This window comes from Choristoneura fumiferana, chromosome 19, assembly GCF_025370935.1.
Source record: "Choristoneura fumiferana chromosome 19, NRCan_CFum_1, whole genome shotgun sequence".
Classification (NCBI taxonomy): Eukaryota; Metazoa; Arthropoda; class Insecta; order Lepidoptera; family Tortricidae; genus Choristoneura; species Choristoneura fumiferana.
Window position 1 is genome coordinate 12,774,431 of NC_133490.1, and position 16,765 is coordinate 12,791,195.

At 38.0% G+C, this 16,765-nt stretch overlaps 1 protein-coding gene across 1 annotated transcript in view; it reads right to left on the bottom strand.

Moving 5' to 3' along the window:
• Nucleotides 1-13,575, bottom strand: part of LOC141438777 (uncharacterized) — a 324,060-nt gene extending 310,485 nt beyond the window's left edge. The window contains exon 1 of the mRNA XM_074102735.1: nt 13,444-13,575. Coding sequence (XP_073958836.1) covers nt 13,444-13,498 — 55 coding nt within the window. The 5' untranslated portion in view covers nt 13,499-13,575. The remainder of the gene's footprint in view (nt 1-13,443) is intronic.
• Nucleotides 13,576-16,765: the final 3,190 nt, after the last annotated feature.

Consider the following 16,765-nt stretch of genomic DNA (forward strand, 5'->3'; position numbering starts at 1 on the left):
ATGAGCTTCTTGACAGAGTTCTAGACCACTAGACTTATTTTCTTCCTTTTAGTTTTTAAGGCAGTCGGGTTTTTTGATTTTTTTAATTTAATGTTTTTTATTTTATATTTTTTTGATATTTCTGTGAAAATAGTACATTAAAAGTATTTTAACCCATAAATATTTAGAATGGGCTAATTATTAGCTTTCATTTGATTCCCATATTATTACAATACAAAATATATTTTTTATTCCTTCGCCATATTTTTATTCGCAGACGCCATATTGAAATATTATATACCCTATGTCACTCCGACAGTTATTGCGAATCCAATTATACATCATATGTTACAATCCGTCCAGCCGTTTAGGCTGCAGCGAGGACCAAAGAAATGGACATACATACCCACATACATACATACATATATACGCTCGAAAAACATAACCCTCCTTCGGGCAGTTGGGTAAAAACTGGCCATGTGCGCGTCGGGCCATGCACAGTGTAGGGTTCCGTCATAATACAAGAATAATTCTAACCAATATTGTAAATACTAATTTCAGTTTATTTATTACGCGTTCAAGCTTAAGAGGACTTTTGATACTTTTTACTCAAATCCAACCCGAGATTGACCCCTGTTTCAATGATGAAAAGTACCTGACAGATGAGGCCAAATGTACATCCTATGGGTTCAGTAACAGCCTATTTGCTCTAGCCTTGAAGAACCCTACGTTTTATCTGTCCAGAAATACAGGCAGTTTTCTAGTAGGTACTTAACAATAACACCTATCTAATCTAAATTGCGGACGGACTGTAAACGTAAACGGCTTCTTTCAAATTTCTAAATTATTCTCAAAACATAACAACAGCACATTTTTTATTTTTATGAACAGACCACAAAGATATACAAGCATATGTACAAGCATATTGCAGCGGAGCATAATGAAATGCATATCTTTTCGGCGCACGAGCTCATAAAGTGGACGCGCTACTCTGCGGATATGAGCAGCTTGAGCGTTTCGTTAAAGTGGCCGCATATTAGATGATATTAGAACCTGCTCGTCACTATGAGTATAAGCAACTACTTAGATATCTCGAGCTCTCAAGCATACGAAAACATTCGTAGACTTCATGAAAAATCAGACGTGAAAAACAATACGATTTATGGTCAAATTGACTTCAATTCTGTTCTTTAGGAAATGGCTCCATCAGCTTTTTGATGTTCTGACAATGTTAATGTGGACTACGACACGGTATGTAGACGATCTCCTAGTCACCTATAGAAATTAGTAACAACAATGAAAACTAAAACAAAAGGAACACAACATGAGACTTTTTTGCGTTTGTTATTTTTGTAAAGAATTTGTCTAATATTTCTTAAAATAAAGAAAATACTAAAGTAAAAAGAAACTTCATATTATTAGTAAGATTAATACTACGAGGGATGGCATCGTGTACGGGAACCGATACTTTCACGTTGCCTTGTATAATTATGTAAAACAAGCCTTTGATGTTTGGACATGCGACTGACATTGAACTGTCGATTTTTTAAGTTAATGCTTTTTTTTGACGACCGGATAGCCAAGTGGTTAGAGAGCAGGCTCACGAAGCTACGCAGCTACGAAGCTTGAGGTCCCGGTTTCAATTCCCGGCCGGGGCAGATATTTGTATGAATAATACGAATTTTTGTTCTTGGTCTTGGATGTTTAATATGTATTTAAGTATGTATTTATCTACATAAGTGTGTTTATCCGTTGCCTAGTACCCACAGTACAAGCTTTGCAGTTTGGGACTAGGTCAATTGGTGTGAAGTGTTCCATAATATTTATTTACTTACTAGCTTTTGCCCGCGGCTTCGCCCGCTTAGAATTTTTTCGGGATAAAAAGTAGCATATGTCACTTTCTGGCCCATATACTATCACTATGCCAAAAATCACGTCAATCCGCCGCTCCGTTTCGACGTGAAAGACGGATAAACATACATACAAACACACACACTTTTGCATTTATAATATTAAATAAGTAAGTATGGATTATTTATTTATACTCATACAAATCAGAGTGTATCAGGTGACCTTGTTTCGTTTTTTCCACATTTTAAATAACCTAATTAGGAGCTCCACAAGAAATCGAACGTGCCGACTGGAATCCAACCCAACCGCGAATTGTGAACATAATGTTAGTATAATACACGGCAGGCATCGAGGAACACGTAGGTATATTGTTGTGGAAGACAGACGCGCACCGCGGCAGCCGCGGATCGGGGACGCGCTAGAGCTCCCGCACACGGCGACTTTATAGTCGGCTAGCGCACATCTCACTCTTAACGGCCTTGAGAGTTACGAGAACAATCAATTAAAGAAATATCGTCATCAATCATCAAGCTGGAAGGCGAACACTGTTGAACAAAGGCCCTTAGAGCGCACATTCATAACAACTCGCCACTTGCGACCATCGGTTGCCCGCAACCCTCGCGCTGTCGTCAGTCTCTTAGTGGAAGACCTGCCAGCGTTACGTCTTTCAGCTCATGGTCGCCGCTTGAGGACTTCTCCTCCTACGGTTATCTGTCATTTGAAAGAATCGATACGATTAAGTTACAAAAAAATTTGCTTGAAAAGTCTTATAAACATTGGTTGGACATTCCAATATGTACATAAGACGTTTTGATACAGTGGAAATTTAGACACAGTGAAAGTTTTTACACAGTGAATATTTGGATGCAACGGACGTTTTGAAACAGTGGGCATTTGGATGCAGCGGACGTTTTGACACAGTGGACATTTGGATGCAGTAGGTTTACGCTGGGAGAACAAAACTATTTACTGCATTGTCTTCGGACTTGGCATCTAAAACAGGGCTCACACTCTGTCTTATCAGCTTTCAGATTGTATTTCTAGGACGTTTGAGAATTCAATGCGTAGGATTTCTTTTTGGAACTAGAATTGTTTCATTTCAGCACAGAAGAAAAATCTCTACAGTCTTTTTTTTTATTATGCACTGTGTATTATTTCTAATCATTAAATTATTTTAAGTTATAGTAACACTGATTAGTAAAATTTTGGTTTCCAAGTTATTACATTGTAACAAAGTATTGTGTTAAATTATTGACAGCTCGTGTAGCATCTGAGTATGAGTACTATGCTAATAAAATTTTAATTATGAAGTAGACGTTTTGATACAGTTGGCATTTATTTATTTATTTATTTACCAAAAATTGTATGTTTATACATGAAGATCTTATTTAACATGCAATACATTCATACATTTGGATGCAGTAGACGTTTTAATACAATAGACAATTTTAAATACATGGGATGTTTTAATACGGTGAAAATTTGAACGCAGTCGACGTTCGAAAAAAAGATAGAGCAGAATAGAGTATCGCCAAAGTCGCAGCGACTTCACCCGGTGTCGCGATGTCGCAGTGTCGCGGCATCGCGGCCCCACGGGACGCGTCGCACGCGTGTAATAATAACGAGTTTTTCACGTTTTGCGAGCGAATCATTTTGTCCCAGATAAACGTGCCTGTTTTTATATTTCCATGTAACAGGCTCTTGTTTCTGTTGATTTATTAACTGCATAGTGTTTGGATTATTTGAATAGGGTTGTGGTGCTTACGGTAGCTGGGATTTAGTCAGAAACTCTTTTCCTTCAAGAAAGGTACAAGTGGCTTGCTGTAGCTATGTTGACGATATGATAAACAAACAACATTGGCATTTTTTTTATAAATCGGTTATATGAATGTAAAAATAGTATGAAATGTAATCTACGTCATAATCGTAATTTTTTTACTACCATGACGTCAATTGGCTCCTCATTATCACATCTAAATAGAATGAATAATTTCGACGCCGCAGTCGTAAAAAAATTGTTATATTTATTTAATTCACCGTATTTTTGACGGACAACTTAGCTTAATACTCGACTGTCCAAAGGAGAATTATGTTTTTCGAATGTATTTATGTAAGCTTGTACTTATATGTATTTTTATGTGGTCCCCTCTGCAGCCTTATCAGCTGCATAGGATTTTATATTGAAGTACCATTAGATTTGTCATATTTTAGTACATAACATAGTACAGTTAATTACAGTCCTAAACATCCAACTTACTGCACTCTCTCAGAAACCAATAATTCTGGTCTTCAACAGCTGTTCCCGCTATTTGATCCTTTTCAGTGAATTATAAAGTCCAGACACCCAATACAATCGAAGTTGAAGTTTAACACGAATAAAATGAAACCTCCCTCATAAATTGAAGACATATCATTGAAACTTCTTTATTGGCAGTCATAAAAGGCGTCTGAGTGTCCACATGTGTGTGCCTGTGTCCACTTAGCGCGGATTATCTCCGGAACTATTAAAGCCACCGACTCGAAACTTTCTCGGAAAAACTTGAGTTAATCTTTTAAGGCGGAGTTCCACGCACTACTCTCAGGCACTCCTCAAAACATTAAATACTCTTAACTTTATAAACTATAATCAAGTTTCGTGGTAGGTTGTTTGATGAATAGACCGAGTTTTAAGATCTTCGTCACAACATTTAATGCAATAAAGAGTTTGAGTTTTAGGCTCCGTGTCAACCGAGATGTGCGACGATGTGTTTTTCATGAACTGATAGAAACGCTTCATTTCCACCAGAGCGGTGCTGTGCGAAGATAGGTGAATGAAAAGTTTCTATTGGTTCATGAAAAACACATTTCTCGCAACACATTTCTCAGGCCAATCGCATGTATTCGCTCGCTCACAAGCTTAGTATACGTAAGACTGCTGATTGGCCCAGTCGGCCTCAGCCAGCGCCCGCATTCATTCTGTTTGTTCACCATACAAATACTTCACAACTTTTAACAAGATAATTGCTTTCCAAAGTTAACCCCCAAATTGGTTAAGGGTCGAATTACGTTTATAATCGTGAGTTGATTGTTCCCGAATTGTTGATTACATTCTAAGTCTCGGATCTTTGGGCTCTCTTATTTGTATGGCACCGGGAAGACTGAGTCTTACTGAGAAACTTTATATAATAATATTCAAATTAACTTTAGTGAAATAAACAATACAATACGCCTGTTTATTTGTTCTATGTTTGTTCCTATGTTTGTTTTTTTATGGCGTTAAATAAATGTATTTTCTTTCTTTCTTTCTTTCTTTCTTTTAATACAATTATCTATATTTTACTCTGTACTAAGTTAATAGGTTGTTCATTCAAGTTCAGAAAATAAGTAACTTGATCCTTTGAAATCAAAACATTAATTCCAAAATATTTACACGAACTGCAAGTCCAGATTTAAACTCAATACACCTCTGATTAAGAAGCGGTGCGCCACAAGTTCGCATATTACATTCAAGTCATTCTGTAATGTTTGTCAGAATAATTATATATCATAATTATTTTCCCACTGAAACCAAAACTTACTGAATTTTTTAAATGTCATCCTATAGAAAACTTTAGGTTAGGTCGGGTTTGTTTTATAACAATTCTGTACAATTAATTGGATTCAGAAAAAATAAGAGTTATGACAAACGATATATTCCTACTTTCAATATGGACCCATTGAAAAGCCATAGGTCGGACCACTATAATTTTACACGGAGCTAATTGTGGCCGCCGTGACCATGACCATGACCACCGGTCGCGGCCGTGTTGAAACAATACGTAATCACCACTATTTCGCCGCGTAACAGCTTCGCTTTCATTGAATCTATTTAAACACATAAATTAGTTAAAGCGACAGGCGCTACAGCCGGCACCCGCGCGTGCCAGCAAGATAATATGCGGTTAATATTCCACTGTATTATTATACAAATCCTGTTAATAATGTAAATCTGAATGTTTGTGAGTATGTGTCTGCGCGTGCGTATTTGTTAATACTTTACGTTAAAATGAAGGGATTTTGATGAAATTTTGTATGTAGATAGATGGAGCACTGGAAAAACAGATAGGCTACTTTTTCATTCCGTGATTCTCATGAGTCTGAGACAATTCCAAAATCTCCACCGTTTGGTTTAGAAACGCATGAAATTTGACACGATTTCTTACAAATTAAATGAAGACCATGATGTAATTTTTGGTATTTTTTGTAAATTCCGGAAATTTAGTTTATATGCCAGTGTGTGTGTCTGTTTGTGCGACGGTGTGTGTACGTGCATCCCCCGGGCGTTTAATTGAAAAAAGCCCCGTGTAACTACATCGCCTCCCAGTAAAGATGGGACACCGGGTAGCAAATTTCCCCCCGGAAAAAAAAACAAATTAGTTTAGCCCACCTCTCTTTTTTAATTAAAGTTTTAGTTTTAGTTATTTTAATTTAATAGTAGTTTTAGTCCTATGGATATTTTGTATTTTCTTAATATTTTCCTAATAAATAATAATTCCGATTCTAAAAAAAAAATTAGTTTAGACGATAGAATCCGGTTCAATTAAATCGCGTAACATTGCATCATTTTACCTGCCGAACCTAATTATTCCCGAGCAAACCTGTAAATAACAACTAGTAGTCAATATTCCGCTGTATAATGTGTTGCGTAAAGCTAGAACAATTAGCTATTAAGCGCGACGAGTTAATCCCGCCGGTTATCATTTGCAATTAATATGAGAGTTAGTGGAGCGGGATGGATCGGCCTTGGGGGCTACGAGTTATTGTTGTGAATTCTCTGCGCTTGCCGCTATGGGCTGCGAGAGGGTTAAGACGTTAACAACAGAACTAAGGTATGCCAGCATCAAGGCTTTGTCCACTCGGTAAATTAAAATAAAACACTGTCTTAAAAAACTTCAAACAGAACGTGATGAATTCGTTTATCGCTATACCACGGGAATTATAAAGGTAATAAAAAACATTAAATTAAAAAAATCAAAAAACCCGACTGCCTTTAAAACTAACGGGAAGAAAAAAAGTCTAGTGGTCTAGAACTCTGTCAAGAAGCTCATTTAAGGTTCAACAGTCGGGACCCATTACCAAGATTTTTTGAGCTGGTTACGATTTGAATGGGTCCCGACTGTTGAACCTTAAATGAGCTTCTTGACAGAGTTCTAGACCACTAGACTTATTTTCTTCCCGTTAGTTTTTAAGGCAGTCGGGTATTTTTTTTTTTTTAAATTTAATGTTTTTTATTTTATACTTTTTTGATATTTCTGTGAAAACAGTCGATTAAAAGTATTATAACCCATATATATTTAGAATGGGCTAATTATTAGCTTTAATTTAATTCCCATATTGTTACATTATACACAATTTTTTTTATTCCTTCGCCATATTTGAAATATTATATACCCTATGCCACTCCGACAGTTATGACGAATCCAATGATACCTCATATGTTACAATCCGACCAGCCGTTTAGGCTGCAGCGAGGACCAAATAATGGACATACATACCCACATACATACTTACATACATCCATACATACATACATACGCTTCGGGCAGTCGGGTAACAAACAAACAAGCAGACTTACCTACAAACTTTCGCAATTATAATATTAGTGGGATAATTTTTTAAACAACCGGATGGCTCAGTGGTTACAGAACCTGACTATGAATCTTGAGGTCAAGGATTCGATCCCCAGCCGGAGCAGATATTTCTATGAATAATACGAATATTATAATATGTTTTCGCTATACATATAAGTATGTTTATCCATTGCCTAGTATCCATAGACAAACTTTACTTAGTTTGGGGCTAGTTCAATTGGTGTCAATTGTCCAATGATATTTTATTAATTATTTGTTTCTGTTAAATGCTCCACCCGGTACATCTGCCTATCATAAGCCCAGGTTATCACCAGCCAGCCATTCCATTCACGTTGTGTTGGATACATTTCCTTGGTCTGCCACATTTCTCTGCTAAAACCTGTCGGCATTGCATTCGGCCGGCGATTTATAGGCGCGTGGGCTTTCGGCGCAAGCCTGGGCCTTGTTTTGGCCGGCTTTTTTCCCGAATTCTCGTTTGTTTTCGGGAGTGTCGGTGATTTATTGGATGTGTATTTAATTGAATGTTGACTGAGATATGGGGAGCTTATTAAAGGGATTTAAGTAAAGTAATCCAATCGCATACAAGGTGGCATTGAATTTGAACTAACAAAATACCTACTCCAAAACTACAAGGCGTATATTGATAAAATTTTAAGTAATGGGTGTCTTGTCTTATCTTTCTAATAGATTTAAAATTTATTGAATTATAGGGTACATTAAATTAGTCGTATTTTCGATCTATCTTTTACAAATTTCAATTTAAAAACATAGTTAACATTTTGTGAAACTAAATATAAACGACTTAAATTAACTAAGGATAATGAGCTTTGCAAGACCGTGAACTCGCACACCGAGGGTTCCGTACATCTCTACAAGCTAGGTGATTCATAAAATTATAAACGCTGAAGAACCTATCCTTGTCCTCCCGTACATTTGCCAAAAAAAACCAGTTAAAATGATTACGAAAAAGCTCCGCCCTGGTGCGCTTCACCACTCAGTACACAGGGTATTTTCTTTCTTTCTTTCTTTCAATAACTTATATAGATTAAAGCGTAAAGAAACCAGATTTTTGTGAACCCACGCTTATTAGCTTAGTGATACACAGAACCTGTCAGTTTCCATTCAAACTGCCTCTTTCATGAAATTTGAAGGGAAATGGAGCCTTTTCCTGCGCCCATCTCTTTAATAGAGTCCCAGCCGGGAATTATTAAGCGCGAATGGAACCTTTGTAAATCGCTCGTACGAGACGCTTTGAGGAAGGAGTCAGCTGCGAGGCGCGGCGAGCGTGCGTCGCTACGGGATTATGTTATGTCACATATTGAACTTTTATGTATGTAGGTACGCTTAGAATTTCGCAACTCAAAACGACAAAATTAACATCCATGAGACCACTTCGTTGTAATTACCTACGTGTGAATTTAAGTTATCTTCTGGAAAAGTTACCGTAGCGTAGGTAGGATAGCAAACGCCAGGTACAGTCAAGTGTACAAATATGAACTTATTCAAAGTTTTAAAAATAAGTACCACAGACTCTTATTCCGACGCAATAAGGCCGTAGTAACATATTATTTTTGAGTGGTTCGCATATTATATACTTACTTATTTTTGCATTTGACTGTACATAGTCAACGCTGGATTAGATGGTGCATGTTTTTATGCAATAAAACCCACAGTGTTATTTTTAGAATTTTCTGTTTTTTTTCTTCAATTTTGTATATTATTATAATTTTATTTTATTATGTATCCACATACAGGCTGTTTCGAAGTATTAAATAGTAAATCAGTGATTTCTCCATTAATGCTGTGGCGTTTGGTATAAGGCTTTATTTGGAGGGCTTTATACATGGGTTAGGAATACCCTAAAGGTCTCTACCCACTACAATGCATCATACCATGACTGGAATAGGAACTGTCAGGCAAAAATATATTGTTTGCATTAGACTATGCCCACTAGCACGTTCCGTAACTAACCGTCACCGTCGCGTACCATGCACGGAGCGTCAAAAACGGTGCCGATAATTACGCTAACACCTTGTGTATATTGTAACACTTATGTTTACAAATAAAGATACTTTGACTTTGACTTTGATACGCACTTATGGGTATGACACGCCGTTGACATTTTTCAGTCCGTGTCGCGTTACATTTATGTTGTATGAACTTTTAACCAGTGTTAACACTTAAACTGTCCGTGCAATTCACGTAATGCACCGTCAAACTAGCTCTGCCACGTCTATGTGACGTCATAAACGGATAACTCTGTACATTTGTGCATTACCTGTAATGCACGGACGTATCGATCCATGACAGTGGCAAAAGCGAGGGACAGTTAAAGTGTTAACATAAGCGCCCGGGACGGCACTAAGTCGCTTAGCAGCGGCGTCTCACCTCGAGGGGCAATCATTCTAGATCTATTAGCTCAAGTGTTTGGCATAAATCAGTGGGCCCCAACTTCTGCGGCGCGTGCCGACTTGTCCCCAGACTCAGGGAGCCGTGACGCGCTCTGTACGAACTTACAATGCTTTAAAACTGGTCGGTAACTGTAGCGTTTTGTGTTGTATGAAGTGTACCTATTAGGCCGCGTTTCCACCTGAGATGTGCGAGGATATGTTGCGAGGAATGTGCTTTTCATTCACCAATAGGATCGCTCCATTTACCTATCCTTGCTCAGCCCGCTCTGGTGGAAATAGCTGAGTGGAGCAAGGGAGGTAAATTAAACGTTTGTATTGGTCCATGAACACTTAACACCAGGTGACCCACCTGCTCGCTTGCCAGCTGCTCGATAAGAAAAAACAAAAGGAAATACGAAAGGGTTGCACATATAAAAAGTGCTAAGTACACAGGCGTACTTATCTCTGAAGGGATCTCTGCCAGTCAACCTTTGAGTGATAGTATTATGTATAAGCAGCTTGTATTTTTGTTATGACCATAAACTTTAAGGGTAGGTAGTAATTACTAATTAACTTAGAACTGCCCTTATAAACATAATTTCAAGTTCAGTTTATATTACGACTTTTTTTTTCCTCTTAAAATAAATCCAGCCAGTTTTGCACGGAAGTATCGAACACACGCACGTGTATACATACAAATTATCTCGTTTATAATATAACATAATATTAGGTACTTTGGGAACTTCACACGCGCCATTGAATTGCTTCGCAGGTTTGGAACTATGGCCCAAGCCCTCTTGTTCTAAGAGGAGGCCTGTGCCCAGCAGTGGGACATATATAGGCTGAGATGATGATGATGATGATTAGGTACTTTGACGACAAAAATAACTGATGCCTAAAGAGTAAAGATAGCCTGGCGCTGCCTGGTAACATAACACAGGTCACGGGATACTACCATAGGCAGTAGATAATAACAATTCTCAATGATTTATTTGGGCCTTTTTTCGTCGAAATAAGCTTTGTTTATTTTAATTAGTGCTCTTAATTGGCGTAAAATGATGATTAATACTTCGAAAGATAGCCCGTTTTAGGTTTATAAAAATAGAAGTTATAAATGTGAGAGTTTGCGAGTAGGTGCGTGTATGTCTGAGTATTTTTCTCTCCACGCTAAAACGGCTAGTGGATTTAAAATTTTGTGAATAATTATGAGCTAGATGTCTGGAATAAAATGAAGGCTACTTTTTATCCAGATATTCCCAAGAAATCCATGTGAAATCACAAAATTGTAATCTCTAAATCTAACGGTACGAAGTTCTGGGAAATAAAAACCACGATATTATGTGAATAAATAAAAAATCAAGAAGATATTGCCTGTTATAGTTTAAAATAATAGACGTAACGTCATGGGTCCCCACTCCCAAAACTTGGCAGACTTTATCATTGCCATTTTTCGCTTGATGTTCGACAGCAAAAAATACGTGCCTTATATTTCTTGTTAATATAACAAGCGGACTAATTATAATGGTATTTTTTAACCAAACGATTATCCAATTACTTGAAATAATGAACTTTTATAACTAAAAGTGTTCTCAACGTCAGGTGTAGTTCCACTAATTCCGAGACATGTTTCGGGCTCCAACTGCGCTGTTCTCTGAATAAACGTTGTCTCTATTTTAATTAGATAGAGCGAAGTTAATTACTGCATGAAGTTCTTTTAGGGTTACGTACTTAAAAGGTGCGAGAACCCATACACTCTCCTGTTTAGGGTACTACTAATACTCATGTCTAGATTGAATGTTCGCTGAACGTAGTTGATTTTTGTTACTTCTAGGCAATTTTTGTAACAATATTAGTGAGATTAACATTATTTATTTTTCTAAATGGGAACCGAAACGTTCATGGTAAATTTACAAATGTCATTACGCGCATAAATACCAAAAATTTAGAGGTGCGAGCCCGGGTTCGAAATCACGACCCGCTGAGAGGCATAAGGTCAAACTAGTCTACCACGGTGTTCTTTACATTATCTACTACGTCACTTATGAATGAAATAAGCATAATCTTTTGTCACAAGTTACATAATATTACTTTATATTTCACATATTTAAAACTTGCGCGTAACAGCCGCTATATTCCCCTACCAGCCGGTTCACCGCCGGCTGCTTTAGCAGCAGGCACAGGTAGAGCACATTCCGTGCGCTGTCACTGCACTGAACTGCGGTGGGGTGGTATTATTGTATAGAGTAATGAAGCAATGTTTTTTTGTACCCGTTGTACAGTCTTACAAATTGAATCATGACCCAGGGTGGAACCTTTGTGCTACTAATGTCATGTTGACATCTCATACTTTTGTCCAGCAAATCATAGTGATTCAATTTGTTCGACTGTACAGTCACCAGCGCCAAGCGTGCATAAATACCTAATAGTATGGCTTTATTTCCAAGATCGGTGGGACGTCCCAGATATTTCTGCACGCTCCGTTGTGGCCGAAATTAATGCAAGTGACTGTACGAGAGCCTTTTCATGTAAGTCCCACTCGCTCTTGACCTCTGTTAACGATAGTGGTTAATTATAGTGTAATGTACTCCGTCGGGCTTATAATTAAGAATTAATTTGTTTATTTAACGAACAAATGTTTATTAACGGTTTTTAAAGAAAATAAAAGTCTATCACGCATAATTATTGGAGTAGACACATAAACTTATATATTAAGAACAGGTACATCAGACCACATTTTTAATTTTTCTTCAATTTTTATGGAATAATCGAGAAAAACTAACAAAAATGCAACGTTGCCAGCTCATGGAGTCTGGTCTGGTCTGAAAGTACTACATACCGGTTGTCCATGGGCGGTAGTGAATACTTTCCATCGTGTAACCCACCTGCTCGTTTACCAATAGCAGTCCGCTAAAGTTAAAGACCGTAATATACAAATTCTATATCTGCTCATTACACTATTTCATGAAAGGGATTTACTTAAGTTTTTTACGCATATTACATGTATAGTTTGTGTGTTCTAAAAGTAAACAACAAATTATCACCCGTCTTAAAGAAAGTTCGGAAGCGTTGAAAACAAGCGTCAAACATCGGTATTCTTGTTCAAGTTATTTTGACTAATTGACAAGAAAAAAAGTTATTGAAGAAGTTTTCAAAAATATGCAAAAATTCTGTAGCAAATTGTGGGCAGAACTTTTCCTTTACTTTAAACATAATATGTTGGTGTGGCTCTGGCTTCGCGTGACAATTAAAGACGTAAATTAATTCGTCCAAGGTTACGTAAGTTATCCCAAGACCTAAACACGGCACTGGGATGCTATAAATACTGAACACAGTAATTATTCTGCTTGCGTAACTTTCTCGCATTACTCTACAAGGAAAGGTAAAAAAAGCTGCTTCGTATGCTGTTATATATAAGAGTACTTTTATATTACTTTAATAACTTGTGTGTTTTTTTTTTCGTTTCTTTGGCCTGTCATTGGGCCAGGCGGAGAGTTATAAAGGACAATGGCCCAATAGTGGGACACTGTTAAATTACACTTTTACATAAAACTTCAAATGCAAATCATCTCTAAGCTAAACTTTAGAACGTGTTTTTAATAAGAACTAAAACTCACCGTCCAACAGGAACAGCAGACGAAACAGCAGGCAAATCCGCTTCATCCTGCACATTTACACTAAACACAGCACGCTCCCGCTCCCGCTTCCGCTCCCGTCACTCGCGCATGACACGTGCGCTCGCGGCGCGCTCCCGCCCGCGACTGTCGTAGACCCGCTACACCGTAGACCCGCTACGCCGTAGAGCCGCTACGAGATTGCTCATTACGCTGTAGAGGATTATTTGGTTTAATAAGTCGCTGCAGTTTGCGTATGAATTTAGAGTGACGAGTTCGTTAGCAACTAGCGGCGCGCGCGGCGTCGCTCGGCAGCTCCAATCCTACTCTAATATTATAAGGGTATCTACCCACAACACCGTATCAAACGATTATAATAGAAACGTATCAGGCACGGAATGTAACGCGACATGGATGTCAACGGCGTGTCATACCCTTATTATGAAGTGTATCGGTACCATTTTTACCCCCGACGCAAAAAGAGGGGTGTTATAAGTTTGACTGCTATGTGTGTCTGTTTGTCTGTCTGTCCGTGGACCGATTTAAATGCGGTTGTTTTATTTAAAATCAAGTTTTTTAGCGTTGGTTGTTAGACATGTTTCATTAAAATCGGTAGCCGTTTTTGAGATATTGAACTTTGAAGTGAAAAGTCGGGGATTTTCTAACTTTTTGTTGGTTAGGTTACTGACGCTCCGTGCACGGCACGCGACGGGGTTAGGTTACTGACGCTCCGTGCACGGCACGCGACTGACGCGACGGGGTTTCGAAACGTACCGTGTTTGTCTCATACTTTCCAATACAAATGATTACCAGAATATATATTTCCTCATAGCAAAATTTCCATTCGGTTTTTTCCCAAATGCTTTTTTTCCAATATGCTATTTTACTGAATCTTATTTTTACACTCGCGTTTTTTCCCAATTTTAATCGACAGAAACATAGGTAGGCTTAGGTTATTATTTGCGTCTTGCTCTTGCGTACGGTGTCAGAGAAGGACGGCCGTAGTTGCAGGCAACAAATTGCAGTAAAATATGGCCCGTTGAAGTAATTATTACTTGTTGCATTAAGCGTGATGAGTCCCGGCTGGTGTAATGTCTGTAATTTGCAAAAGTCTTGAATTATTGGCATAAAACATGGTTGCATAAAACTATTTTATCTGAGAATTTTAAGTCGCGAGTAAAATTGGTTTTATGAACGAGTTTAACTCTGCTATTCACTTTCATTGCCACGGAATTAAGCAACATTGTAAATGTACCTACACATTCACAAGCTACACCTTATTAGGGTGTCGTGTACCTACTATTTAATATGACACCTAGTGTAATGAACATGACTTATAAATAAATAATAAAGATGTGTGTAAATTTGTGTGTAGCGATATGTTCACTAACGTTGCAAAGCCAGTATCTTTACATGTAATAAATAGATTGAAATTAAATCTCTAAAGCCAAGTTTATGTAGACTTGCGAGAAAAATCATGCAAGTTGCATTACATTGCGAGGCCGTAAAGCCAACGAGTTTGTAGTGGTCAATCGAGCGACGCAATGTAATGCAAATTGCACAATTTTTCTTGGAAGTCTCAACTCGACTTTAAACTTCAAATATCCTTACCTTCGTATGTATTCATCCTTCAATAATTAGTAAACATAAATAAATAAAGCTGCTACTTTCATACATTTCTATTTTTATAATACCACTAGCTGTTGCCCGCGTCCGCTTAAATAGAATTCGTTTATCGCTATCCCGCGGAAACTATGCAACTGTCCGGGATAAATCTATCCTATGTCCTTCCCCAGGACTCAAACTATCTGTATTCCGAATTTCATCTTAATCGGTTCAACGGCTTAGACGTGATGAAGTAAAAGACTAACAAACAGACTTAGAAACATTCGCATCCCAGTATAATATTATAAATGCGAAAGTTTGTAAGTCTTTCGTGTGTATAGTTCTGTGGATCTTTTCCCCGCGGTAAATTATCCTCAGACGAAGTCACAGGCAACAGCTAGTATCATCATGAATTTCAAAACACTGTTCCGTGACTTGAAAGCAATTTGATGGCAAACGTGACGAGCAGAAGGCTAACGTGCCCGTAACTTCCTCCAACAAACGGTGTTAACGGAGTTTATATTCACATCTCAAGTTGACAAACACGCGGAGCTTAGCGAGTTGAGTGTTTGAACTTGATGAGGATTTTTCAAATCCCCCCCACCTATAACCAGTGACGCGTCAGCGGCCTGCAGCTGATTGGTGGCTCGCAAATATTTAGTTGCGGCTGCTGTTTGATTACCAGCTTTGATGAAAGCGACGTTCCACGTGAGAGTAACTCTACTTGCCAAAGCAAGCCTGAACCCAAAATTCGACTATCCAGGTTTGTTTGACTCGTACAAAACAATCATTAAAATCAAAACAAAATATTATAGTAATTGAGAAAAGTACAAATCTCAGTCATAAGAGTAGTGTCCATAAAGATGAGAGGCTCAAGGCACATTAAAGCCCTTGGCTGCGAAGACGGAGCTGGGATTCTGTGAAGAATAAGCTGCCATTGCCACCGACAATCACGCGAATTTATATAATTATTAAATCACTTAAATAACTACACTAAGGGCCTGTCTCACCACTACTGAACACAGTACATCTCTTTCTCTTATTATCGTATTACGTGAATGAAGTGTATGAAACTTTGTTAGCTTAGTCCTACTCACCTTCCCACGTTACTTACTTAGGCCTTTCGTATCAATATCTGTATTTATGTATAATTATTATTGTATTGTATTAATTTATGAAATAAAGTATAGATCTATCATTGAGAAAAGTAGAATACCCCCCGATAGTTCAGTACGAAAAGTTTAATTATCTCAAAAGTGGCCTAATCGATTGTAATCAAACATAGCTCAAAGCTACCGCAAGGAAACTCGCTACCGCACAAAAAACCACATCGGAATCGGTCCATCGATGACATGGGTGTCAAACTTATAACACCCGTCTTTGTGTGGGGTTGAAAACAAAACGGTACACTTCTTTTTTTACAATCTGTAGCGGCCAGATAAACCATTACCCCCTAGCCGCAGTCGGTTCTGCGTGTTGGCAAGTGTAAACATATGCACACCGGCGCGTGGAACTGCGTGGCGGATTTAAAACGATTTGAATTGCCCAGAGATGGCCGGCCAAGGAGCAGCACGGTCCTGAGCAGAGCTCTATCCATTACGTGCAACTTCTAACCTTCCGTTTTCCTACACTTATTACTTCATTGTAAATACTTTCCTTTTAATATTCTAAATTATACGTTCGTGTGCCTTTAAAATTCCTTTTCATTTAATATCTTGGA